The sequence below is a fragment of the Lissotriton helveticus genome, chromosome 10, assembly GCF_964261635.1.
Source record: "Lissotriton helveticus chromosome 10, aLisHel1.1, whole genome shotgun sequence".
In the NCBI taxonomy this organism is placed as follows: Eukaryota; Metazoa; Chordata; class Amphibia; order Caudata; family Salamandridae; genus Lissotriton; species Lissotriton helveticus.
Window position 1 is genome coordinate 804,717,170 of NC_136071.1, and position 26,899 is coordinate 804,744,068.

At 45.9% G+C, this 26,899-nt stretch overlaps 1 protein-coding gene across 2 annotated transcripts in view; it reads left to right on the forward strand.

The window, feature by feature from the left end:
• ODAD2 (outer dynein arm docking complex subunit 2) overlaps positions 1-26,899 on the forward strand; it is a 1,353,572-nt gene that overhangs the window by 670,500 nt on the left and 656,173 nt on the right. For both annotated transcript variants that reach the window (XM_078663397.1, XM_078663398.1), the window contains one exon: positions 6,828-6,956. In XM_078663397.1, coding sequence (XP_078519523.1) covers positions 6,828-6,956 — 129 coding nt within the window. The remainder of the gene's footprint in view (positions 1-6,827; positions 6,957-26,899) is intronic.

Consider the following 26,899-nt stretch of genomic DNA (forward strand, 5'->3'; position numbering starts at 1 on the left):
GTGGGTTAGAAAACACTGAGGGTCATCCTTTGACTCACTTCACTCACTCAATATATGGAGATGTTTCTAAACAGAATCATGGTAGCAAATAATGTATTCTTTTTAAATTAGTGTTTTTGCAAAGATAATGAGCAACTCCTGACTTTTATAGAGGAGGTGGCACTCTAATGTTATTGATTTTATGCTATTATCCAGACACTTTCTTAACCTACTGGAATTTCATAGGGTCATCCCACATTGTTCTAGTGATTATGATCCCCTAATGGCGTCTTTTAAATTGGATCATAGGACAACCAAGCTGACTGAGTTCCCAACTAAATATGACTCAAAACAGGGAATTAGTTTGAAATGGGATCGAGTTCATTCGAAGGCTTTATAGCATAAACTTATATGTGAAAACTTGAGCCTCATACTTAGCTGTAGGATATTATTCCGAATTTTCAGGCCTTATTCACAGTCATTTCTACTGATATGATGATGAAAATTGCCCATCCAAAGGAGACCTTTGTAGCACGATGGTTCAGTAAAGCCTGTACTTAAGCTATTAAAGATTTAAAAAGCGCTCTTCATGCCTGCCCCAAGATAAAAATCTAGTAAAGGTTGTGCATAAGAATGATAACATAGTAACACAACACAAAGTGCCTACACCCAACTTTTTTCCAAAAACACCTATTCATAAAGAATGGGGCAAACAGAAAATCTTTTGAGTTTGACCCGGTATTTTTATTTATACTTGTCTACTTCAATATTTATGCACTATTTTTTTTAAATTTTACAGAAAAGGAAAAAAGACATTCAATATATTTCAATTAAATCTATACAAGACTATTTACAAGACGAATATTTGCATTTCATAAACACAACTATCATATATTATACACATAATACAAAACACCATCAAAAAGAAGAATTGAAATTTTACAACAGAGCTAATCTATATCCATAAGAAAAGAAAGGGGGACAAAGTCAAAAGAAGGGGCAAATCTTCGATTGAAGATAACTTTGGAATTGGCAAAAGCCAGTTGAGACTCTTAGTGGTATTAATTGCTCCCTCGAATGTGCTGACGCGTTTCTAGTCCAAGGAAACCAGTTCCTGGACTGTCATCAGGGCTTTGTCGCTTATCTGTATCAAAATGCAGAAAAACAATAAAGTTTTTATTATTTCGCTGCACTCCTCTCTTCCTATTCGTGTTGCACCAACAATTTTTATAAAAATAAATACCTGTCAATGTCTGAATTCCTGGCCTCTCTCGATGTCTTCAGGCTCAGGCTGAACTAATTTGAACACTATTATGCGATATTTGTTGTGGTTCAGGATGTTAACGCCTATAAAGGGAAAAGTTTGCTACATTATAGCACTGCTTGCTATAAGCAAAAGAGGACTATTCGAGAGCAGGAATGATGTAACTGTTTCCTACCTCTCTTCGAGAACGACTGAAACTCAGTAGTGACTGTTCTTTCGCTTGCAATCCAGTTTTTAGGGCGGAATCTAGGAAAAGGAATTATAGCCCTGTTACAGCCATTTTATCGATTTACAAATAACGTGTACATTACACTTCCAACCAATTCCCTTTGACACATACCTTACTCTTCGCGTACCACGAAAGGTCCTGGATCTTAATTATTCTTCCCTGCACCCCATCATGAGACACTCCCAGCGTGGGTTGAAACAAACTGTTGCGAGAGAGGAACGATGTGTTTGTATCTAGCCGCTCCTGTAACATTGTTACTACGCTCTCACATTCTCATTATACTAGGCATACCCGATTATATCTTTGGAAGTGTATTCTTTCCTCGAGCGTGCTTCCTCATACACCGTTCCTATAAGTGCAACAATACTTAATAAGTACATGCGCACACCTACATACAGTGCACCAATGCCGCTTACGCAGTCGGCAGTCCGAGCTAATGCGGAGAGAGTACCTGTTTTCGCAGTCTACACCTAACTGGATTCCCTCTATTCTGGTGTGCTGGTGGCCATCTTAGATTGCCTATATCGTCAGCCTCCATGCTTTACTTTTTTTAAATCAGCAAAGATTCGATACAGCTTCTTCATTGATTAGAAACTACATGCCCAAGAATCCTTGTTTCTTCCCATGAGAATGACGATATAGGCAATCTAAGATGGCCACCGGCACACCAGAATAGAGGGGATACAGTTCGGTGTAGGCTGCGAAAACAGGTACTCTCTCCACATTAGCTCGGACTGCCGACTGCGTAAGCGGCATTGGTGCACTGTATGTAGGTGTGCGCATGTACTTAATAAGTATTGTTGCACTTATAGGAGCGGTGTATGAGGAAGCTCGCTCGAGGAAAGAATACGCTGCCACAGAGATAATCAGGTATGCCTAGTATAATGAGAATGTGAGAGCCTAGTAACAATGTTACAGGAATGGCTAGATACAAACACATTGTTCCACTCTCACCGCAGTACGTTTCAAACCACGCTGGGAGCGTCTCTTGATGGGGTGCAGAGTAGAATAATTAAGATCCAGTACCTTTCGTGGTATGTGAAGAGTAAGGTATGTGTCCAAGGGAATTGGTTGGAAGTGTAATGCACACGTTATTTGTAAATCAATAAAATGGCTGTAACAGGGCTATAATTCCTTTTGCTAGGTTCCGCCCTAAAAACTGGATTGCAAGCGAAAGAACAGTCACTACTGAGATTCAGTCCTTCTCGAAGAGAGGTAGGAAACAGTTACATCATTCCTTCTCTCGAATAGTCCTCTTTTGCTTATAGCAAGCAGTGCTATAATGTAGCAAACTTTTCCCTTTATAGGCGTTAACATCCTGAACCACAACAAATATCGCATAATAGTGTTCAAATTAGTTCAGCCTGAGCCTGAAGACATCGAGAGAGGCCAGGAATTCAGACATTGACAGGTATTTATTTTTATAAAAATTGTTGGTGCAACACGAATAGGAAGAGAGGAGTGCAGCGAAATAATAAAAACGTTATTGTTTTTCTGCATTTTGATACAGATAAGCGACAAAGCCCTGATGACAGTCCAGGAACTGGTTTCCTTGGACTAGAAACGCGTCGGCACATTCGAGGGAGCAATTAATACCACTAAGCGTCTCAACTGGCTTTTGCCAATTGCAGTTATCTTCAATCGAAGATTTGCCCCTTCTTTTGACTTTGTCCCCCTTTCTTTTCTTATGGATATAGATTAGCTATATTGTAAAATTTCAATTCTTCTTTTTGATGGTGTTTTGTATTATGTGTAGAATGTATGATAGTTGTGTTTATGACATGCAAATATTCGTCTTGTAAATAGTCTTGTATAGATTTAATTGAAATATATTGAATGTCTTTTTTCCTTTTCTGTAAAATTTTAAAAAATAGTGCATAACTATTGAAGTAGACAGGTATAAATAAAAATACCGGCTCAAACTCAAAAGATTTTCTGTTTGCTCCATTCTTTAAGAATAAGTGTTTTTGGAAAAAAGTTGGGTGTAGGCACTTTGTGTTGTGTTACTAACTGAATAGGGTCCAGCCTACCCCACACCTTATATGGACCGAACTCCTTAGCTTTACTAAGAATGTTAACATAACAATAGATGGGATGAAAGCTGAATTGAGGACCGAAGCATGGCAAGAGTTAGAGTTAGCAAGTGCTCTGAAGGATTAAAAAATTTCTGGAATGTAATTAATAGCCCTTTTCAAAAATTGGACTGTATTTTAGGAAAGACGTGGGTTGAACATTTTAGCCATATTTTGAATCCTTTTAACCCCTTCAGTGCTAATGACAAGGGTAACTCGTCATGGAGTTTCCATTGATTTCAATGGAAATTACATGGAGATGTTGGGCATGACTTTTATTTTATATGCTTCTATAGCGCCTGAATAGACCCCCAAAGGGGTATCTCCGCGCTTTGCCATACAAAAGAAACCAGCTACTCTGCCCGAAACAGTTCTAGTGGGTGGTGGGAGAGGAATGAATTAAATGCTGGAAAAAAGGTACGTTTTCAGGGTTTTTCGAAAAGACAGGTGGTCCGTGATTAGCTTTAGTGCGAGGGGGAGGGTTTTCCAAAGAACAGACCCTGTGTATGCTAAAGCCTTGCCTCCTTGGCGAGTTTTTTTAATTTTTGGAACCTTAAGGAGCTGGAGATTGCTCGATCGTAGTGAGCGGCCAGGAACATAAGGAAGGAAGGCTGTGGTGAGAAATTTCGGCCCTTTCCCCATCAGGCACTTGTGAATTGTACACAAGATTTTAAATTTGGTCCGCAGTCGCACTGGCAACCAGTGAAGTTCCATCAGTAGTGGCCGGGAGGGAGTCCTGGATGGAGCCTTCATGACTAACCTCGCGGCCGTATTCTGGACCACCTGTAGTTTGTTAAATTAGCCTTCATTAGCTGACAAAAGAAGGCCATTACAGTAGTCCAATCTACTGACGACCAGAGCCTGGACCAAGGTCTTTCGGTGGTGATCTGGGAGGAAAGGAAACACCCTTCTCAGCAGAGAAATAACCCCGAAACAGGTACCAGCAACCTGGTTGACGTGACTTAGCACCCAAGTGGTTAATAAAGAGAGTTCTCAATTGGGACCAGGAATAGTGGAACTATATTTTTTGAACTAAGATTTTAAAGGTAGTGAATCAATTTTAGTTAAAGAGGTGAAGGCAGCTATTGTACAGGGTTCCTGTCTTAAAACCCGGGGTCCTGAGGGGATCCCTGTTGATCTTTTCAAATATAATATACACTTGTGGGTGCCTCTCATAGCAAATATATTAAGAGCTGCAATTATTGGCCCCCTTCGATGTTGTGGCAAGAGGCAATAGTGGTTCCCGTCTTTAAAAAAGGGGACAACAATAACCTGGGGTGTTATAGGCCCATATAATTAATCGATTCAATGGTTAAGATATTGAGGATGGTTCTTTTAGATCTATTAAACGATTGGGCCTCGGAGAACAATATATTATCATAATCCCAGTATGGTTTCAGACAAGGTATAGGCACAGTAGAACAGTGTCTCAAATTGTCATTGATTGTTAGCACATATACTAAGTCCAGGAAGTGCTCAGTTCATCTTGCCTTCATGGACGTATCTTGGTCATTCGATTCTGTTAACTCGGACAAATTGTGGTCCATGTTGAGAGACATGGGTGTAGAGCCACTCTTGGTTCGTCTATTATGGAGGCTCCACTCAAATACTATAGTGAGGGTCCGACATGGCAACAATGGGATTAAACTCGCTCTATATCATCCACAGACCGCGTCCGACAAGGGTGTATTCTTGCCCCTTTTCTATTTCTTGTTCACTTTAATGGGTCGGAGGCTTACCTGCTAGGGTAAAACCTTGATTTTGTCAAGATTGGAAGTCATTTTATTTGTTCAATTTTATATGCAGATGATGCTGTTCTTATTGGAAGGACAGCAAATAGTCTCCAGAAATCTTTGGATGCCTTTGTAGGTTATATGGTCTCTCTGGATCTTGGAGTAAATCATTAAAAGTAATTTATAATGGTGTGAAGCCCTAAAAGTACAAAATCTAAAGTTTTTATGATTCCGGGAGAAGGTCGATCATTTCTCCTATTTAGGAATCGTTTTTAACGCTCAACTATCATGCGATTCACTATTAACCTTAAGAGTGCTGCAAACACATAGAGTAGTAACAGCACTGTTCAGATTTGCAGCACAGCTTGGCCAGAAGCCAGTTAAAGAGGTATTAACTCTATATAGGGTTAAGTGTTTAGCAATTGCCACTTACGGTTCAGGAGTATGGGGGCATGCTAATTGTGCTAAGCTCCAAAGAGATGAGAATGATTTTATTTAAAAACTCTTGCCACCAAAAAATGCTTCAACACACTTTTGTCTTCTGGAACTTAGGCAACAGATAGTAGAAGAACGAGTAGGTTTCACCCCCCTATTGTTATGGGCTACGGTCTGGAACATTCCGGAATTTCATTTCTTCAGATCCATCATATTGGATTGCCTTGCCTACTCCAATGTTCAAAGTATTTCATGGTTTAATTATCTCAAGAGTTGTTTTTGAAGCTGGGTTTGAGTGAATTATTCAATAACTCTACAAACATGCCTCATCGAGCTAAAGCTGTCATAACAAATGCTTATGGTTCTTGGGCAAACGCACGTCATTTACAGGCACTGAATTGGTTAAAATCAGTGAGCCATTTAGATTTAGCTATTAGGTCCCAACATCCTTGTTTTTATCTTCTTTATTTGATGAATTCTCAAAATAGATTTATCTCACAAGACTTCACCCTTCCCTGGTCCACTTTTTGGTGGCTTTTCCACAGCAATGTACTTGGTTGAATAATTCATGTCCCTGCCCGTGTGACAACATTACAGCACAGAATACTTTGCACGTTATACTTTTTTGTCCATTGTATAAAACTGTTACAGTTAAACACCTATTTCCAATTTTAAAGCCTTTATGACCCTGTTCTTTTAGTGAAGGATATAGGTTTTTAATTTCTTTGGATTCAATAGAAATTTGCTGTGTTGTTTTAAATTTTATGAAAAGATCAATTGTAATTGGAAAGAAATATGATTAATGGGGTAGGTGTCGTACCATATCTGAAAATGAAAGTAGGAGTTAATAATTAAAAAAATGTGTGAAGATTCTTTGTTTTAATGTGTTTTGAGAGGAATTGTTGTTATATGTGCATTCATGACTTATTTAAATCGAATATAGCTTGATTGACTGAATGATATAGTCAACATATGTTACTATGTTTCCCAACTGCTGCTTCTGTCGCATTCATATGTTTGTGATGTAATTATGTTGTAAAAACTCAAAAGGAAAGTTTTTATCAGTTTTTACTTCAGAACTCGAGCGCATATGTAATACGTATTTATTTTTACAGTAAAATCCTGGAAAAGAAAGAAAGCAGAATGGAAAAGCATAGAAAAAAAGAAGACATATCTGAAGCTGATGGAAAAACTAAAACATCTGAGAAAAGAATTGATCAATCAAGGCATTCATCTTTTAAAAGGTACTGAACAGTTATATGTTATCAACTGGTTGGGTTTGCTGTTATAATTCTGGAGAACAAAATACAATAAATGCATATTCTAACTATGAGTGAGCACATTTTAAGATCTCTTCATTATTTTAATAATACAAAATGTATCTTCATTGTTTTTTTCTTGCAGCTGCGGTGCTGGAAAGCCATGTTTTAGTTGTAAAATTGAATATGTAGAGTTTGTACAAATCTCCTACTTAAAATGTCAAAATGCAATATATATTTCAAACAGAACATTCAAGATAGTTAAAAGGTGTTTTAATCAAGTATGTGTCCATTCTATGCAAAGGGATTTGTTTACATTTTAAATTAGTTGAACTGAACAGTAATATATATTTAAGATCTGCCCCTGATCCTTTAGTATCCACACACAATGCTATTTTAGGTACTCTCACTATCTCTTCATGTATCAGGCTTCTTCAAAGTTTTATGATCTTCAGTTTTTACAAGGTCAAATAGTGCAGTGGTTGATGGAGGAAGCTAAAATGCTTATTATTCAGATGCGTTACTTATGGGAAACTTGATTACCATCAAAAGGTTGTGTGCTCTTGTTGAATTTAAACTAAAAAGAAGTTATTTAAAAAAACATGCTGGAAGACACAGCAACCAGGGATATGAAAACACTAATAGGAGAGGTTGATTAACAAATTGAGGAATTCAAAACTGGTACTATTAAACAGAAGGCTACTAAATTGAAAAAATATATTAATGATTACATTAACTAGACTACCTACCTTTACTGCAAACACATCCTACGAACATCAATAAAAGATTTCCAGGGAAATCTGATCTAGAAAATGTTGGATTGCATACCTTTAGATTCAGAAGAAAACAGAAGAAATCAAGGATACAAACCAGGATATCAGCAAGGATCCCAACAGCCTTTTGTAAGACGAGGCAACAGGGACAGGGTGTGGGAGGAACAAAAGCCTCCAACAGGAGGAACAAATTACCTCAATATCAGACATCAAACATACCAAAGATGATGGGAGAAAACATCCCTATTTATAATTTGTACAATCATACTCTTTCAAAAGAGGAGATTTCCCTTTTGAGTAAGGGATTTTCTTTTGTACCCACACGATCCAGAGACTTTATTGAAACAAAATGTGAGATCCTGAGGTTCCTCAGAAAAAAAGATTAAATGTCCTTTTTGAAGGTAGTGAAATGGTTCAAATGGAGAATGTCACAAGACTGAGAAATCAGTCAACATTCTGCCCAAAATTGTCCAGCTTGCTTCCAGACGTAGATGTCTTTGAAAAATGCATTTTGTCCATTGACCAACTGATAATCAAGCAAGCTGATAAAGCGGTGGTATTGTGGTATGGAACATTGCTGATCTCAAAAAGAAAATAATGAGACAATGTTACAGGATACTCCCAGAGGATCCCAGCCCAGATATAATGGTCAAGATAAAGGCAATCACACAGAAAGGGGAATGTGAAGGATTGATTTTGAACAAGGTATATGAATTCCTTAATAACAAGGGAGCAATGAAACTAGTAGTTTATGTATCACTAAAGGTGAATCAAAATTATGAATGTCCCCCAAGAAGACTGATAGTTTCAGAATCTGGTTTCCTATTAAATCAATCTCCCAAAACATGGATTGCTTTTTGAAACCTTTTTTGCCCTACTCAGTGCATTTATCAACATCAACCTAATTGAAAGTGCATCATTTGAGTAAAATGAGTTTTGATGTTGAATCACTATACGCCATCATTCACAAGGGAGAAGCATTGGGAGTAATGAAAGATACTGGATACCAGGACAGACACAAATAATGTGCATCTGATTCTATTATAGAGCGGACCCATATGGTATGAGCCCCAATTTACCCCAATATAGACTTAGGTAGTTTCACTTCCTTTTACCTACATTTGTCCTACATTGCTCTACATAAGAGCTCTGGCGCTGACATTTTACCCAGTTTGGTGCAGAGCAAATGTTGTGCGGTTTTCTTAGAAAACTAGCCTAATTATTATCAATCAATCAATCAATCAAGACATTTGTAACGCGCACTACTCACCCGGAGGGTCTCAAGGCGCTTGGGGGGGGGCGGGGGTCCTCTACTGCTCGAACAGCCAGGTCTTGAGCTTCTTCCTGAAGGAGAGGTGGTCTTGGGTCAGGCGTAGGGAGGGAGGGAGGGAGTTCCAGGTCTTGGCGGCCAGGTGGGAGAAGGACCTTCCTCCTGTTGTGGTTTTTCGGATGCGGGGGACGGCGGCGAGGGCGTGACTGGTCGATCGGAGATGGCGTTTGGGAGCGTAGAAGTTGAGGCGGCTGTTGAGGTAACTCGGGCCTTGGTTGTGTAGGGCTTTGTGTGCGTGGGTGAGGAGCCGGAAGGTAATTCTCTTGTTGACCGGGAGCCAGTGCAGGTCTTTCAGGTGTCTGGAGATGTGGCTGTGTCTGGGGATGTCCAGGATGAGTCTCGCTGAGGCGTTCTGGATCCGCTGGAGTCTCTTCTGGAGCTTGGCGGTGGTTCCGGCGTAGAGGGCGTTGCCGTAGTCCAGACGGCTGGTGACGAGGGCCTGGGTGACCGTCTTCCTGGTCTCGGTGGGGATCCACCGGAAGATCTTACGTAGCATGGGCAGGATGTTGAAACAAGATGAGGAGACGGCGTTGACTTGTCTGGTCATGGAGAGGGAGGCGTCCAGGATGAAGCCCAGGTTGCGTGCGTGGTCTGTCGGTTTGGGTGCGGTGCCCAGGGCGGGGGGCCACCAGGAGTCGTCCCAGGCGGAGGGCGAGGAGCCCAGGATGAGGACTTCCGTCTTGTCTGCGTTCAGTTTCAAGCGGCTGGCCGTCATCCACTCGGCTACGTCTTTCATCCCTTGGTGTAGGTTGGCTCGGGCGGTGGCGGGGTCGTTGGTGAGGGAGAGGATCAGCTGTGTGTCGTCGGCGTAGGAGATGATGTTGAGGTTGTGTTGGCGTGCGATGGCCGCAAGGGGGCTCATGTAGACATTGAAGAGGGTGGGGCTGAGCGAGGAGCCTTGGGGAACGCCGCAGATGACTTCTGTTGCTGCAGATCTGAACGGGGGTAGGCGAACTCTCTGTGTCCTTCCAACGAGGAAGGAGATGATCCAATCCAGTGCCTTCTCCTGGATTCCGAAGTTGTTGAGGCGCTGCACTAGGGTGCGGTGGCAGACGGTGTCGAATGCCGCGGAGAGGTCTAGGAGGATGAGGGCCGCTGTTTCTCCGTTGTCCAGCAGGGCTCGGATGTCATCGGTGGCAGCGATGAGGGCGGTTTCGGTGCTGTGGTTGGCCCGGAAGCCAGACTGTGAGGGGTCGAGGGATCCGTTCGTCTCGAGGAAGGCGGCCAGCTGCTTGTTGACTGTCTTCTCGATGACTTTGGCTGGAAACGGGAGGAGCGAGATGGGGCGGTAGTTCTTGAGTTCGGTGGGGTCCGCTGTTGGTTTCTTTAGTAGAGCGCTGAGTTCGGCGTGCTTCCAGCTCTCCGGGAAGGTGGCGGTGTCGAAGGAGGTGTTGATGATGTCCTGCAGGTGGGGTGCGATGACGGCGTCGGCCTTGTTGAAGACGTGGTGAGGGCAGGGGTCGGTCGGAGATCCGGAGTGGATGGAGTTCATCGTGCGGATGGTGTCTTCGGTGCTGATTGGGGTCCAGTCGCTGAGGGTGGTGGTGGGGTGCGTTGGTGCGGTCTTGGGGGGCGTTGTTTGTGTGCTGAAGCTGTTGTGTATGTCAGCGATCTTGTTGTGGAAGTACGAGGCGAGGGAGTTGCAGAGGTCTTGCGATGGGGTGATGTCGTTTCCGGCGTTGGGAGTGGAGAGCTCTTTCCCGATGTTGAAGAGTTCCTTGCTGTTGTGTGCGTTGTTGTCCAGTCGGTCCTTGAAAGCAGTTTTCTTGGTGGCGTGGATCAGTTGATGGTGCTTTCCGGTGGCGAGCTTGAGGGTAGTCATGTTGTTCGGTGTTGGGTCTCTTCTCCAGGCTTTCTCGAGGGCTCGGCAGTCTTCTTGGAGCATTTGAGTTCGTCGGTGAACCAAGGGGCCTTCTTGCTGCCGGGTCTGCTGGGCAGGGTCCTCAGGGGGGCGAGTTCATCCGCGCAGTTGCTGATCCACTTCGTGAGGTTGTCGGCGGCCTGGCTGGGGTTCGCTGAGCTGGCGGGAGGATGCTGGCTCAGGGATGCGGCGAGTTGGTCGGCTGTGATCTTGTTCCAGCTCCTTCGTGCAACCTGTGGCTGGTGGTGGTGGATCGTGGTCCTTCTGAAGCTGAAGTGGATGCAGCTGTGGTCCGTCCAGTGGAGTCCGGTGGCGTGGCTGAAGACGATGTCCTTGCTGGATGAGAAGACGGCGTCGAGTGTGTGTCCGGCGTAGTGGGTGGGGGTGGTCACCAGCTGCTTGAGTCCGAGGTTGTCAAGCAGGGTAGTGGTGTTGCGGTCGTTGTCGTTCTCCAGGTGGAAGTTGAGGTCCCCGAGGAGGATGTATTCAGCGGAGAGGAGGGCGTGCGGGCTGATGAAGTCGGCGATGTCTTCGCTGAATGGTGTGCGGGGTCCCGGGGGTCGGTAGATCAGGGTGCCTCTGAGGGTGGTCTTGGGGTCGGTGTGGATCTGGAAGTGCAGGTGTTCGGCGGTTGTCAGGGTGTCGTCGGAGTTGGTCGTGATGCGGATGGTGTTCCTGTGGATGATGGCGATGCCTCCTCCGGTCTGGTTGCCGTGGTCCCTCCAGGTGATCTTGTAGCCCTCTGGGATGGCGATGGCGATGTCGGGCGCTGAGGAGGCGTTCATCCATGTTTCTGTGAGGAAGGCGACGTCAGGAGCTGTGGTGTCCAGGAGGTTCCAGAGTTGGACGGCGTGTCTGTGGACTGAGCGGGTGTTGAGCAGGATGCACTTCAGGTGGTTGCTGCTGGTGTTCGGCTTGGTGAGTGCTGGTGCAGTGCAGGTCCGGATGCAGGTGAACTTGCAGGAGTGGCAGCTGAAGGGTCCGTGGGTGCGTCTCGGTGTGGCTCGGTAGCATCCTGGGATTCGGCCGGTGTTGAGTGCGTTGAGGGTGGGGGCGTCGTACGTCCGGCGGGTGGGCTAGGGTCTGCGGGAGCCAGGGGTCCTGGCACTGGGCGCGGTCCAGGCGCGGACGGGCGTAGACGGGCTTACCTTTGGCGCACCTTCGGTGCTCAATCGGTGCTCCCGCTGCGCGCGGTCGCTCTGGGGGCATCATAAGAAGGGAGCCGGGAGGGAGGGTCCGCTGGGAGGCGGGGAGCGGGTGGGCCAATCGGCAGGCGGGGGGGCGGGGTCGCGGCAGGTAACGGCGGGAAAAACCTATGCGGGCTTGGTGGGCAGCCCTGCGGCGGCTGGGGCGCCGGGGATCCGAGGACGGGCGGCCCTGCGGCGGCTGGGGCTCCGGATCGGCGTCTGGCAGGCAGCAGGTAATGAGGCCGGCAGAGCAGGCGGTGAGCGTGGGGCGACCAGGCCGTGGAGGGCGCAGTGGTCGCTCCTGAACCGTGGTCTGGGTCCCCTTAAGAAGGGAGCCGGGAGGGAGGGTCCGCTGGGAGGTGGGGAGCGCGTGGGCCAATCGGCAGGCGGGGGGGCGGGGTCGCGGCAGGTAACGGCGGGAAAAACCTATGCAGGCTTGGTGGGCGGCCCTGCGGCGGCTGGGGCTCCAGGGATCCGAGGACGGGCGGCCCTGCGGCGGCTGGGGCTCCGGATCGGCGTCTGGCAGGCAGCAGGTAATGAGGCAGGCAGAGCAGGCGGGGAGCGTGGGGCGACCAGGCCGTGGAGGGCGCAGTGGTCGCTCCTGAACCGTGGTCTGGGTCCCCTTAAGAAGGGAGCCGGGAGGGAGGGTCCGCTGGGAGGCGGGGAGCACGTGGGCCAATCGGCAGGCGGGGCGGCGGGGTCGCGGCAGGTAACGGCGGGAAAAACCTATGCGGGCTTGGTGGGCGGCCCTGCGGCGGCTGGGGCGCCGGGGATCCGAGGACGGGCGGCCCTGTGGCGGCTGGGGCTCCGGATTGGCGTCTGGCAGGCAGCAGGTAATGAGGTAGGCAGAGCAGGCGGGGAGCGTGGGGCGACCAGGCCGTGGAGGGCGCAGTGGGGCATTATGCATGAGGATTCTTAGTATCACAGCAGGATTACCATCTTCTGCATAATAACTCCGAACAAAAGTCACCACTATCGTCAACGTTGGCCTAGAGGTCCACAGCACCATGACACATCTAGGTAGAACCCCTGAGGGTATTTTTCGGGTATATAAGTACCACATCTTTGTTGGGAAAACCAGAGGAGAAGCTTTCATGCTGACACGAGACACTAAAGTCCCTGCACGCAGACACTACAGCTCGCAGTCGTCTGGCATCCCTTGCGGGTTGTCCAACTTGAGACCAAGACGGGATCCTTCGTTCTCTCCCATCAGGTAATGGAGTTGGTTCTTTTCTAGGGTGATTCTTGGTTACACACCTACATACATGCTAGGTACACTTAGGTACTTCTAGTTAGGGTTTGCATCATAGTGTGGAAAAGTAAATTTTGCCATGTTATATGTGCCTACGTGTTCCCCATTTTATGCTATATGTGCATGATCGATATGCATATATCCCCCTATGATCGATTAAAGACGCAATTATAGTTGTGTCCATCCCTAGTACGCCAGTTTCCAGTTCTCGTGAAAGCAACGAGTATTAGGCCTATGTTGCCACATTATACAGTGTGCACGTTAATCCATCGAATTGTCCCCGTTCCTAGGCCTCAAAAGGGCCCGGACATCAGATTCAGCTCCTGTCTCCTGAACCCACTCCGATGAGCGATGCAGCCCCCACCTGCATCCCTGACCCTTCACTTACTTCCTGCCTCGCAGTGCCCGGCCCGGCCTGGCTCTGCCTCCCAGTCTGCCAAGAGTATGTTATGCTTCTAGTTATCAGTCCAGCCCTCCTTCTCTGCATTCCTAAGCTACTGAATCGCATCAATAGTTTCAGCCATGGTCTAGCCTTTCTGTCTCCATGTAAGAGAAATACTGTATTAATATTCATAGAATATTCCTAGCACACGCAATACATGAAGAATAATGCATGCACCAGTCTTAGTGTCAAGTAGCCCTTGCCCTGATAACTTTTGGATTCTATCAACATGTACTCCAAACACCAGATACTAGATATACTATAGGTACATGTCGTTCTGACACTGCAGACTTTAGTCTCCTCTTCTAGCGCAGAAGTCATAGCCCCCAGTTCTTCCTGGTAACACGTCATTGCCCGTTTGCGTGCACCACTAGGTTAAAGGTCCCAGCTGCTCAGGTAGCCCCCTCCATGTTTCCGCCCCACTTAAGACACTTCTGTGACGTCTACATCACATGTCTATGTATACGCCCTGTACACGCCTTCTTGCTACACCCATTTTACTCTTATCTTTCGCGACTGCTACGAGTTACGCCTACTGCTACGCCTACTGTATTGAATGTAATGTAATTGTTTTAGTATATATACTATGTACTGTTACTGAAAGCTACCCTATACCCCATCCCTATTCCCCCCTTACCCATGCCATTCCCATTCCCTGGCAGCTGCCATCCATTCTATTTCCGTGCAGGCTATCCCGTTCCTGTCCCTTCCCTTATGCCTGATTAAAGCCTGTCAGACTCAAGATACCTCGAATCCTGTCTCTTATTTATTGAGCTATCTGTTTTATTCACTGTATTCAAAAATAGTACCGGTAATTAATTATTTATTTACCACATAATGGCGCCCGAAGAGGTACTTGCCCTTTCCCCACGCGCCGGCGAAGCCACGCAGGCCCCCTGACCCTCTGCAGCCGTGACGGAACCATACCGTGCACGTGCAGATATTTCTGCTTCAAGTATCCCTCAGGCCCACGGAGGAGACGGAGGTTGCGGTCCAGCATCCAGACGAGGCAGTGAGGAACGCGGCGAGTCCCGACCAGAGCCCAAGCCGAGAGTACAAGGTCCGAGGTATCCGGAGGCCCCCCTGTAACTGAAGTCCGAAGTTCGTAGTCCGACGTCGTAGCAGTCCAGTCCAGTCCGAGGCCTTCCGTTCTTGCTGCCCGGTGAGTACCGTTGCTGGGGTAGTATCTAGACAGGGTCAATTAATTTGTCTCTGGTCCAGTGGGTTTGGGTACGCAGATCCAGTCCGAAGTGTTCACCTAGGTGGACACGGGTCCTGACGTGTCTCTTTATGGGACCGGTATGTTTCGTACTGTTTTAGCAGTGCATCTAGTAATTCTAGTAAGTTTCGTTCTCGAGAAATTCATGTGTTCTGTTTTCAGTATACCAGGTAATATTCTGTCCGAACTGTTATTCTAAATGTTATTTAATATGTTTTCAATGTCGTGGTATGAGTGATTTGTCTTTCTATTCATTATTGTGTTTATCGTGTATTGTATTGTGTTCGGATTCAAGTATAGAATGCCTCTATTTTCCAAGTTACGTCAGTTAAAAACCAGAAAAGGGTTGCTTGAGGAAGCAGTTCCTGTCCCGCCTAGGGACAGTCCCGGACATTTTATGTATCATAAGCATGGCTTAGGTGCCATATTATATCTAGATTTATGGGTGGACTATACCAAGGAGTTAGAAGAGAAATATAGATGGCCCATATCAGGTACATGGGATGCCGAGTGCATCATGCGAGTAGAAGAAGCATTATGGAAAAAGAAAGCCAGACAGTCCCAGAAAGATGCCATCGAGTTATGGCGCAAAGAATCTCATAAAAGAATTGAAAAAGAAATCAGAAAAACAGAATTAAGTAGAGAATCCTCAGAAAGAGCCCAAGAAAGGGAATTAATCGAAGTAGGTGAGCAAGTTAAAGCAGAACAGTCAGACAGACAGAGAAATGCTCTCATTAAGGGTATGTATCCTCTTCTAGCCGAGGGCTTGCCAAAAGCAACCCCGGAAGCATCCAGTAATTTTCCGCCATCATTGGTCCCGATTAAGCTACGTCACAAACTCCGCAGCAGGAGTATAAAGCTAAACTCCGGTCTAGTAAAATAAGTCAGCCAGTTTAATTGTCTAAGTCCCTCTCGGGTGAAACGGTTAGACAGGTTCCTGACATGTATGAGATAGACCCACACAGTGAGAGAGTTAGTCAAAACTCTAAAAGATGTATTATCGTTCTATTCTTTTTATTATTTTTGAGTCTTATGGTTACATGCATAAGTTATGCTTTACATTTATGTTTTCCTATTTCACATGTACATATGTTTTCTAATGTTACAGTAGAGCACACATTTAGTGATCTGCCTCCTCACGAGTTATCTTATCGTCTTGCTATGCGTAACAACACATTCATCCGAATGTTACACTATTCACACCAGACCAGCAATGCCACTAATTGTTGGGTGTGTGGTCGACTCCCCCCTTTCCAGACACCGAAGGGAGTTCTGCCACTTTTTCCCTATCCGTTTTCACATAATGGTTCGTGTGGAGCATGGTCCACGTTAACGTCATCCTCCACTGATATGTCCCTTTTGAATAGAACATGTTTTCCAGACAAGCAAGGTCTTTCCCATAGAACAGGGTTAGATCTAGAAAATGAAGTATATGATTTAGGTAATTATTCCTCGAATTTCATGGTCCTGAATGTTCAGTCCGATACTACTTCAGATTTGCCTGCTATTTCAGTACTACCAGTCAAAGGCGAATTATGTGTCAGAAAGAATGGTTCCGCACATGTAGGACATAGTGATTGTACTACTATTGTCGAGTATAGTGACAGTGGGAAATCTATTTTCAAAGCCTCACGTCATTCTTATTTTGTTTGTGGTCAGACCGCATATGTTCGTCTGCCCCTCGATTGGGATGGAACATGTTACATTGCCTTCCTACTGCCACCAGTTTTTCTAGCCCCATCCGATTATCACAGAAACACACATCTAGTACACGTTAGACATAGAAGGGAGATCGAGTCCCCAATTGTCTATCAAACTGAAACTGCTCTAGAACAATACCAAGACTTCAATAAAGGTTTCTTCTTCTTTATAGGCCCTGTCCAGAATAGTAAGTTAATACGTAGGTTAACCAGAACCCTTGAAGCAGTAGTGAATGAGACTACTTCCGCTCTAGGTAATTTAACCGAAGAGCAATCTGCTATGCGTTTTGTTGTGCTCCAAAATCGTCTCGTTCTTGATGTCATACTGGCCGATAGAGGAGGAGCTTGTAGAGTCATCGGATCTAGTTGCTGCATTTTCATTCCTAATAACGCTCCGTCTGTTTATTCAGCTATAACCAGACTACATAAAATTGCCCATCAGTTACACCAGAATCCAGGCACCGGGACGTGGTCCGGTTGGCTCTGGAGTATCATATCTGCCTGGGGATGGAAAGTATTGTCATTCCTAGGTATAGCAGTAATGATTATATTCAGTTGCTGCCTCTGTTTACAATGTGGCCCTGCGATTTGCGGCATGTGTGCTACCTCTTGTATTCCTAGTCCTAAGTCTCGCTCCAAGACAATTCGAGACGAACAAATGATGCTATATGAACAGATAGATGGTATCATGAATATTGATGTTTCCTGAGGGAAACGTAGGGCACAAGGAGGGAATGTGGAAAAGTAAATTTTGCCATGTTATATGTGCCTACGTGTTCCCCATTTTATGCTATATGTGCATGATCGATATGCATATATCCCCCTATGATCGATTAAAGATGCAATTATAGTTGTGTCCATCCCTAGTACGCCAGTTTCCAGTTCTCGTGAAAGCAACGAGTATTAGGCCTATGTTGCCACATTATACAGTGTGCACGTTAATCCATCGAATTGTCCCCGTTCCTAGGCCTCAAAAGGGCCCGGACATCAGATTCAGCTCCTGTCTCCTGAACCCACTCCGAGGAGCGATGCAGCCCCCACCTGCATCCCTGACCCTTCACTTACTTCCTGCCTCGCAGTGCCCGGCCCGGCCTGGCTCTGCCTCCCAGTCTGCCAAGAGTATGTTATGCTTCTAGTTATCAGTCCAGCCCTCCTTCTCTGCATTCCTAAGCTACTGAATCGCATCAATAGTTTCAGCCATGGTCTAGCCTTTCTGTCTCCATGTAAGAGAAATACTGTATTAATATTCATAGAATATTCCTAGCACACGCAATACATGAAGAATAATGCATGCACCAGTCTTAGTGTCAAGTAGCCCTTGCCCTGATAACTTTTGGATTCTATCAACATGTACTCCAAACACCAGATACTAGATATACTATAGGTACATGTCGTTCTGACACTGCAGACTTTAGTCTCCTCTTCTAGCGCAGAAGTCATAGCCCCCAGTTCTTCCTGGTAACACGTCATTGCCCCTTTGCGCGCACCACTAGGTTAAAGGTCCCAGCTGCTCAGGTAGCCCCCTCCATGTTTCCGCCCCACTTAAGACACTTCTGTGACGTCTACATCACATGTCTATGTATACGCCCTGTACACGCCTTCTTGCTACACCCATTTTACTCTTATCTTTCGCGACTGCTACGAGTTACGCCTACTGCTACGCCTACTGTATTGAATGTAATGTAATTGTTTTAGTATATATACTATGTACTGTTACTGAAAGCTACCCTATACCCCATCCCTATTCCCCCCTTACCCATGCCATTCCCTAAAACGATTCATAAAGGGGGTGGTGATGGACAGAGTATCTGAATTAAGCAGAACACTCCTACCCAGTCAAAAGATCAGGGCTTGATCCATCACCGTTTTTTAGCTCACTGCACCATCCCAGCTCAGAACCCGGCTACATGCAAATTAGTAGTTTGGTTTGCCCTGTTCCCATCATGCACTGGGACAGGAACAGACTAATTTGCATACAGCCGGGTTCTGAAACTGGGATGGTGCAGTGAGCTAAAAAACGGTGTTGGATCTAGCCCTGATCTCTTGACTGGGTGAGAGTATTCTGCTTAATTCAGAGACTCTGTCCCTCACCACCCCTTGTTGTAATTATTTTTGTCCACCCTAAGCGTGGAAGGGTATACTCAGACATGAGTCCCTTGCTCATTGCACCATCAGGATTCAAGCAAGCCGGGCCGAAGACGGCTGTAATGCCAGAAACCGGTCCCCGGAAGCTTGTTTCCTTCCCAGTGTAAGAATTGGCTTTTGTAGTTTGGTTTGCCCTGTTCCCATCATGCACTGGGACAGGAACAGACTAATTTGCATACAGCCGGATTCTGAAACTGGGATGGTGCAGTGAGCTAAAAAACGGTGTTGGATCTAGCCCTGATCTCTTGACTGGGTGAGAGTATTCTGCTTAATTCAGAGACTCTGTCCCTCACCACCCCTTGTTGTAATTATTTTTGTCCACCCTAAGCGTGGAAGGGTATACTCAGACATGAGTCCCTTGCTCATTGCACCATCAGGATTCAAGCAAGCCGGGCCGAAGACGGCTGTAATGCCAGAAACCGGTCCCCGGAAGCTTGTTTCCTTCCCAGTGTAAGAATTGGCTTTTGTAGTTTGGTTTGCCCTGTTCCCATCATGCACTGGGACAGGAACAGACTAATTTGCATACAGCCGGGTTCTGAAACTGGGATGGTGCAGTGAGCTAAAAAACGGTGTTGGATCTAGCCCTGATCTCTTGACTGGGTGAGAGTATTCTGCTTAATTCAGAGACTCTGTCCCTCACCACCCCTTGTTGTAATTATTTTTGTCCACCCTAAGCGTGGAAGGGTATACTCAGACATGAGTCCCTTGCTCATTGCACCATCAGGATTCAAGCAAGCCGGGCCGAAGACGGCTGTAATGCCAGAAACCGGTCCCCGGAAGCTTGTTTCCTTCCCAGTGTAAGAATTGGCTTTTGTAGTTTGGTTTGCCCTGTTCCCATCATGCACTGGGACAGGAACAGACTAATTTGCATACAGCCGGGTTCTGAAACTGGGATGGTGCAGTGAGCTAAAAAACGGTGTTGGATCTAGCCCTGATCTCTTGACTGGGTGAGAGTATTCTGCTTAATTCAGAGACTCTGTCCCTCACCAGCCCTTGTTGTAATTATTTTTGTCCACCCTAAGCGTGGAAGGGTATACTCAGACATGAGTCCCTTGCTCATTGCACCATCAGGATTCAAGCAAGCCGGGCCGAAGACGGCTGTAATGCCAGAAACCGGTCCCCGGAAGCTTGTTTCCTTCCCAGTGTAAGAATTGGCTTTTGTAGTTTGGTTTGCCCTGTTCCCATCATGCACTGGGACAGGAACAGACTAATTTGCATACAGCCGGGTTCTGAAACTGGGATGGTGCAGTGAGCTAAAAAACGGTGTTGGATCTAGCCCTGATCTCTTGACTGGGTGAGAGTATTCTGCTTAATTCAGAGACTCTGTCCCTCACCACCCCTTGTTGTAATTATTTTTGTCCACCCTAAGCGTGGAAGGGTATACTCAGACATGAGTCCCTTGCTCATTGCACCATCAGGATTCAAGCAAGCCGGGCCGAAGACGGCTGTAATGCCAGAAACCGGTCCCCGGAAGCTTGTTTCCTTCCCAGTGTAAGAATTGGCTTTTGTAGTTTGGTTTGCCCTGTTCCCATCATGCACTGGGACAGGAACAGACTAATTTGCATACAGCCGGGTTCTGAAACTGGGATGGTGCAGTGAGCTAAAAAACGGTGTTGGATCTAGCCCTGATCTCTTGACTGGGTGAGAGTATTCTGCTTAATTCAGAGACTCTGTCCCTCACCACCCCTTGTTGTAATTATTTTTGTCCACCCTAAGCGTGGAAGGGTATACTCAGACATGAGTCCCTTGCTCATTGCACCATCAGGATTCAAGCAAGCCGGGCCGAAGACGGCTGTAATGCCAGAAACCGGTCCCCGGAAGCTTGTTTCCTTCCCACTGTAAGAATTGGCTTTTGTAGTTTGGTTTGCCCTGTTCCCATCATGCACTGGGACAGGAACAGACTAATTTGCATACAGCCGGGTTCTGAAACTGGGATGGTGCAGTGAGCTAAAAAACGGTGTTGGATCTAGCCCTGATCTCTTGACTGGGTGAGAGTATTCTGCTTAATTCAGAGACTCTGTCCCTCACCACCCCTTGTTGTAATTATTTTTGTCCACCCTAAGCGTGGAAGGGTATACTCAGACATGAGTCCCTTGCTCATTGCACCATCAGGATTCAAGCAAGCCGGGCCGAAGACGGCTGTAATGCCAGAAACCGGTCCCCGGAAGCTTGTTTCCTTCCCAGTGTAAGAATTGGCTTTTGTAGTTTGGTTTGCCCTGTTCCCATCATGCACTGGGACAGGAACAGACTAATTTGCATACAGCCGGGTTCTGAAACTGGGATGGTGCAGTGAGCTAAAAAACGGTGTTGGATCTAGCCCTGATCTCTTGACTGGGTGAGAGTATTCTGCTTAATTCAGAGACTCTGTCCCTCACCACCCCTTGTTGTAATTATTTTTGTCCACCCTAAGCGTGGAAGGGTATACTCAGACATGAGTCCCTTGCTCATTGCACCATCAGGATTCAAGCAAGCCGGGCCGAAGACGGCTGTAATGCCAGAAACCGGTCCCCGGAAGCTTGTTTCCTTCCCAGTGTAAGAATTGGCTTTTGTAGTTTGGTTTGCCCTGTTCCCATCATGCACTGGGACAGGAACAGACTAATTTGCATACAGCCGGGTTCTGAAACTGGGATGGTGCAGTGAGCTAAAAAACGGTGTTGGATCTAGCCCTGATCTCTTGACTGGGTGAGAGTATTCTGCTTAATTCAGAGACTCTGTCCCTCACCACCCCTTGTTGTAATTATTTTTGTCCACCCTAAGCGTGGAAGGGTATACTCAGACATGAGTCCCTTGCTCATTGCACCATCAGGATTCAAGCAAGCCGGGCCGAAGACGGCTGTAATGCCAGAAACCGGTCCCCGGAAGCTTGTTTCCTTCCCAGTGTAAGAATTGGCTTTTGTAGTTTGGTTTGCCCTGTTCCCATCATGCACTGGGACAGGAACAGACTAATTTGCATACAGCCGGGTTCTGAAACTGGGATGGTGCAGTGAGCTAAAAAACGGTGTTGGATCTAGCCCAGATCTCTTGACTGGGTGAGAGTATTCTGCTTAATTCAGAGACTCTGTCCCTCACCACCCCTTGTTGTAATTATTTTTGTCCACCCTAAGCGTGGAAGGGTATACTCAGACATGAGTCCCTTGCTCATTGCACCATCAGGATTCAAGCAAGCCGGGCCGAAGACGGCTGTAATGCCAGAAACCGGTCTCCGGAAGCTTGTTTCCTTCCCAGTGTAAGAATTGGCTTTTGTAGTTTGGTTTGCCCTGTTCCCATCATGCACTGGGACAGGAACAGACTAATTTGCATACAGCCGGGTTCTGAAACTGGGATGGTGCAGTGAGCTAAAAAACGGTGTTGGATCTAGCCCTGATCTCTTGACTGGGTGAGAGTATTCTGCTTAATTCAGAGACTCTGTCCCTCACCACCCCTTGTTGTAATTATTTTTGTCCACCCTAAGCGTGGAAGGGTATACTCAGACATGAGTCCCTTGCTCATTGCACCATCAGGATTCAAGCAAGCCGGGCCGAAGACGGCTGTAATGCCAGAAACCGGTCCCAGGAAGCTTGTTTCCTTCCCAGTGTAAGAATTGGCTTTTGTAGTTTGGTTTGCCCTGTTCCCATCATGCACTGGGACAGGAACAGACTAATTTGCATACAGCCGGGTTCTGAAACTGGGATGGTGCAGTGAGCTAAAAAACGGTGTTGGATCTAGCCCTGATCTCTTGACTGGGTGAGAGTATTCTGCTTAATTCAGAGACTCTGTCCCTCACCACCCCTTGTTGTAATTATTTTTGTCCACCCTAAGCGTGGAAGGGTATACTCAGACATGAGTCCCTTGCTCATTGCACCATCAGGATTCAAGCAAGCCGGGCCGAAGACGGCTGTAATGCCAGAAACCGGTCCCCGGAAGCTTGTTTCCTTCCCAGTGTAAGAATTGGCTTTTGTAGTTTGGTTTGCCCTGTTCCCATCATGCACTGGGACAGGAACAGACTAATTTGCATACAGCCGGGTTCTGAAACTGGGATGGTGCAGTGAGCTAAAAAACGGTGTTGGATCTAGCCCTGATCTCTTGACTGGGTGAGAGTATTCTGCTTAATTCAGAGACTCTGTCCCTCACCACCCCTTGTTGTAATTATTCCCATTCCCTGGCAGCTGCCATCCATTCTATTTCCGTGCAGGCTATCCCGTTCCTGTCCCTTCCCTTATGCCTGATTAAAGCCTGTCAGACTCAAGATACCTCGAATCCTGTCTCTTATTTATTGAGCCATCTGTTTTATTCACTGTATTCAAAAATAGTACCGGTAATTAATTATTTATTTACCACAATAGGAGTACTCAAGATTACTGCCATGTATCTATATGCCTGCATAAATTCACTGTTTTAGCACCGTGGTTGAATTTTAGCTTTTATTTACTCTGTTGGTGCTTATAATCGTATATATCTGTTTCTGTCTAAGGTTTGTTGCAGCACACATATTTTATACTAGAATGACGCTGGTTCAATAAATACTTATTGAAACGTCCCAACTATTTAATCTGTGTATCTCTCTGAGAAGAAGTGAGCCCAAGTGACTGAGCGAAAAACGCTTTACTGTTTCCTCGATTGGACCCGGAAATGATTCGGTCGGGGAATTTCATGCATCGTACTCGCTCGCTCGCACAGCTGTGTGAGTAGGGCAGAGAACACGCGTACGACTCGTACTTTTTACGGCCGTATCACGTTCGGAGCGAGATCGGAATCGGTCCCTAAACGTGAGTAAATGCCATTCTGGATAACGCGAAAAATAGCACAGCTTGAAGTAGTGTTTTCACAAAAAGGCATGCAAGAAAAACACAGAATACTGACAAATCGCTTGCCAATGGGGATAGCTCCCCCGATAGAGGATTGTACCACATGGGGTACAGTCTTCGCCACCGTCTATACCAGGACTCATGATACCAACTTAATAGCAGTCATACCAGATGTATTAAAACAAATACAGAATGAGCACAGGCGGAACCTGTCCTGGACTTAGGGACGCAATTGATAGGCAATTTTTCCCAGGTATCTAAAATTATATTAGAAAACATAAATGGGGAGGCAGCAGTGGTGGCTATAGAGAATGCATTCCTGCACAACAGGAGCAGGAGTACCTTAAAATTATTAAAGAGACCTATGCTTCCCTGGAAGAAATAATTTGGGAGCTAGGCCTGTGAAACCACAATTGGTAATCCTGAAAAGGATAACTCCAAGCAAGCACCCAATTCTTCTAAAACAAATGGGATAATAAACAAACAAAAAACAAGCAGAATACATAACAATCATAGGGTGGGTCTCTTCAACAGGAGCCCTTTGACTGGAAATATAAACTTAGAAACCGTGACAATATTAAAAAACCTGACAGGTATCAGGATACTGATAGACGTTCCTCTCGTTCCTTTCAGGGTTCATCCAAAAACTATGAGCGGTAAGGACGGTCAGAACACAGATCAGAAGAGCGAGTCAAGCTAAGAAACACACATCGCACTTCAGACTACATTATTAAACAAGAAGATAAACCCAAATCTAAACCTCAGTTTAAAAAGAAAAAGGTAGCTGGCCTTAAAATAAGAAATGCCCAGGTTACTGAGGATTCACCTACTGAATGATGCTAGACAGCGCGGCAGAAGTAACAATAGCTCGCCAGAACTGATGGAATTTCTGGTGACAGCAGCGTTGAATGAACATATCACAGTGGAAACACCTGATACAAGGGTAAGTGTGAGAAGTTGGCCTGGTATATGATGTTCACTATTCTAGTGAGCACCTCGCACCAGTCCAAACAACCCTTATGGCGATGGTTGTAAAGTCAACCTTATAGACCAGCTATCCTAGTGGTAGCATGGACAAAAGCAGTCTTAGGCTAAACTCAAGAGGGCATGTGAAGCCAGCTGTTTTACCATATGTAACCCCTTTAATACCAAGCGAAAGGACACCACACAGGTTGTATATCAAAATATATATGTATTTATTTCTAACACAATCCTCTGAACTCTTTATGAGGTCAGAGGCACCAGCACATAACAAGATACTTAATTAAAATACAATAAGTTGCACAAAATACAGTAATGCCCTAGGGGCACTTTGAACCATATACCTTTTAGTATATGGTTCGAAGTGCCCAGACTTCCAGACATCCAACAGCCCGATCCACAGTCGCAGCAGAGCTGAGACGAGAGACGTGGGACCGGCCATCTTGGAAACCCAGAAAATTGCTTTCCGTGCAACTTCTGAGGCACCCTCGAAGTTGTGCATTGGGGATTGAGAAGCACCAGCCCCGAGCACCAACTGCACCGAAGATCAGCCCTCCACACTCCACGAGTTCTGTGTGGGGCCCTTCTGCATTTTCCTGCTCGACGCGTCTGTCCGGTCACTTGCCCATTGGCTAGTGGCCTCTGTGACAACGAAACCTTCAATTTACAACACTGGTATGGTTGCTCCAGACTGACCCTTGCTCCCCTGAAAAGGAGCAGCCCATCAGACCTTGCTGGTCTGATTAAGAAGCCATCTCCCTTTTCTGCGTGGGGTGCCTTTGCCAAGGCTTGTTGATTCCAATCCGGAAGCCGACACCGCCGACAGCGAGATCCTTTGTGGGACAATCCGTGCCCAGCTCCTGGTTGTTGTTGACACCTCCTGGTCCACGTGGCTGCAGAGACAAGCTTCACGACAACACCTGATTGCTTCACGACATCGCCTGGTTCCTTCCTGGTTCCATCCTGGTCACTGGCTAGTGACCCAGACTCTGTCCCTTCTGCTTTCAGGTACTCTTCATCCTCGATCTGCCCTTGGATCCAACCGGACACTTCTCTCTTGGTCGCCTGCAGCATCTTTCTCCAATGCTCCATAGGAATCAGCGACGAAACCCAACACACTTTTACACCTATGCACCCGCTTCCTGTGGGTGAGGTAACCCGAGTATTTCGATACTCCTGTGGGTATTGACTATCCAAGTGTCCTAGTTTCAGGTAGCTTTTCCCTAGTCCATCCAGGAGTGTCCTAAAAGAACTAGTTTCCAATTCTTTCGTTCCCATTCTTACTCTATGGTAACTCGCATGTGTGTAAAGACACTGCACGCGCATCCCGTGGGCCTCCTGCTGCCTATCCTTTGGTGGTACAGCGTAGCCCCAGCGATTCTCCAGGCCCTAGGCCTTTCCTTTGTTTGTGACGTGGTTCTTATACCACTATTTTAGTATATGGTTCGAAGTGCCCCTAGGGCATTACTGTATTTTGTGCAACTTATTGTATTTTAATTAAGTATCTTGTTATGTGCTGGTGCCTCTGACCTCATAAAGAGTTCAGAGGATTGTGTTAGAAATAAATACATATATATTTTGATATACAACCTGTGTGATGTCCTTTCACTTGGTATTAAAGGGGTTACCTATGGTAAAACAGCTGGCTTCACATGCCCTCTTGAGTTTAGCCTAAGACTGCTTTTGTCCATGCTATCACTAGGATAGCTGGTCTATAAGGTTGACTTTACAACCATCACCATAAGGGTTGTTTGGACTGGTGCAAGGTGCTCACTAGAATAGTGAACATCATATACCAGGCCAACTTCTCACAGTAAGCGTCCCACATTAGTTACATGAAATAATACTCCAAATGGTCTCCTTTGGGAGAACCTAACTTCTGGATACGATATCCTTTTGGCTGAAAAAGATTGCCTGCCTGAGTTTGTTGTGGATTACCCAAAAGGAGAAGCCTTAATATTACCAGCCTTCTCCGACCTTGTTCCGGAATCACTAAAACATTCAGACGCTCAGGAGTGGTTGGTAGCACAAGCTCCTGCATTACACTGCATTCATGGGATGCTGAGTCACTTCACCATGAAATCCCAGTAAAAATGACTCAAACTCCACAGAGGCAGTACGCTATAAAACATAATGTAAAGAAACAGGTCAGAGAGATCTTATATCAACTTGCATATCAAGGTGTTATGGAGAATTGCTCCTCTTCTATGAATAATCCTTTATTTCCCGTAAGGAAACCCGTCAATTTATACTA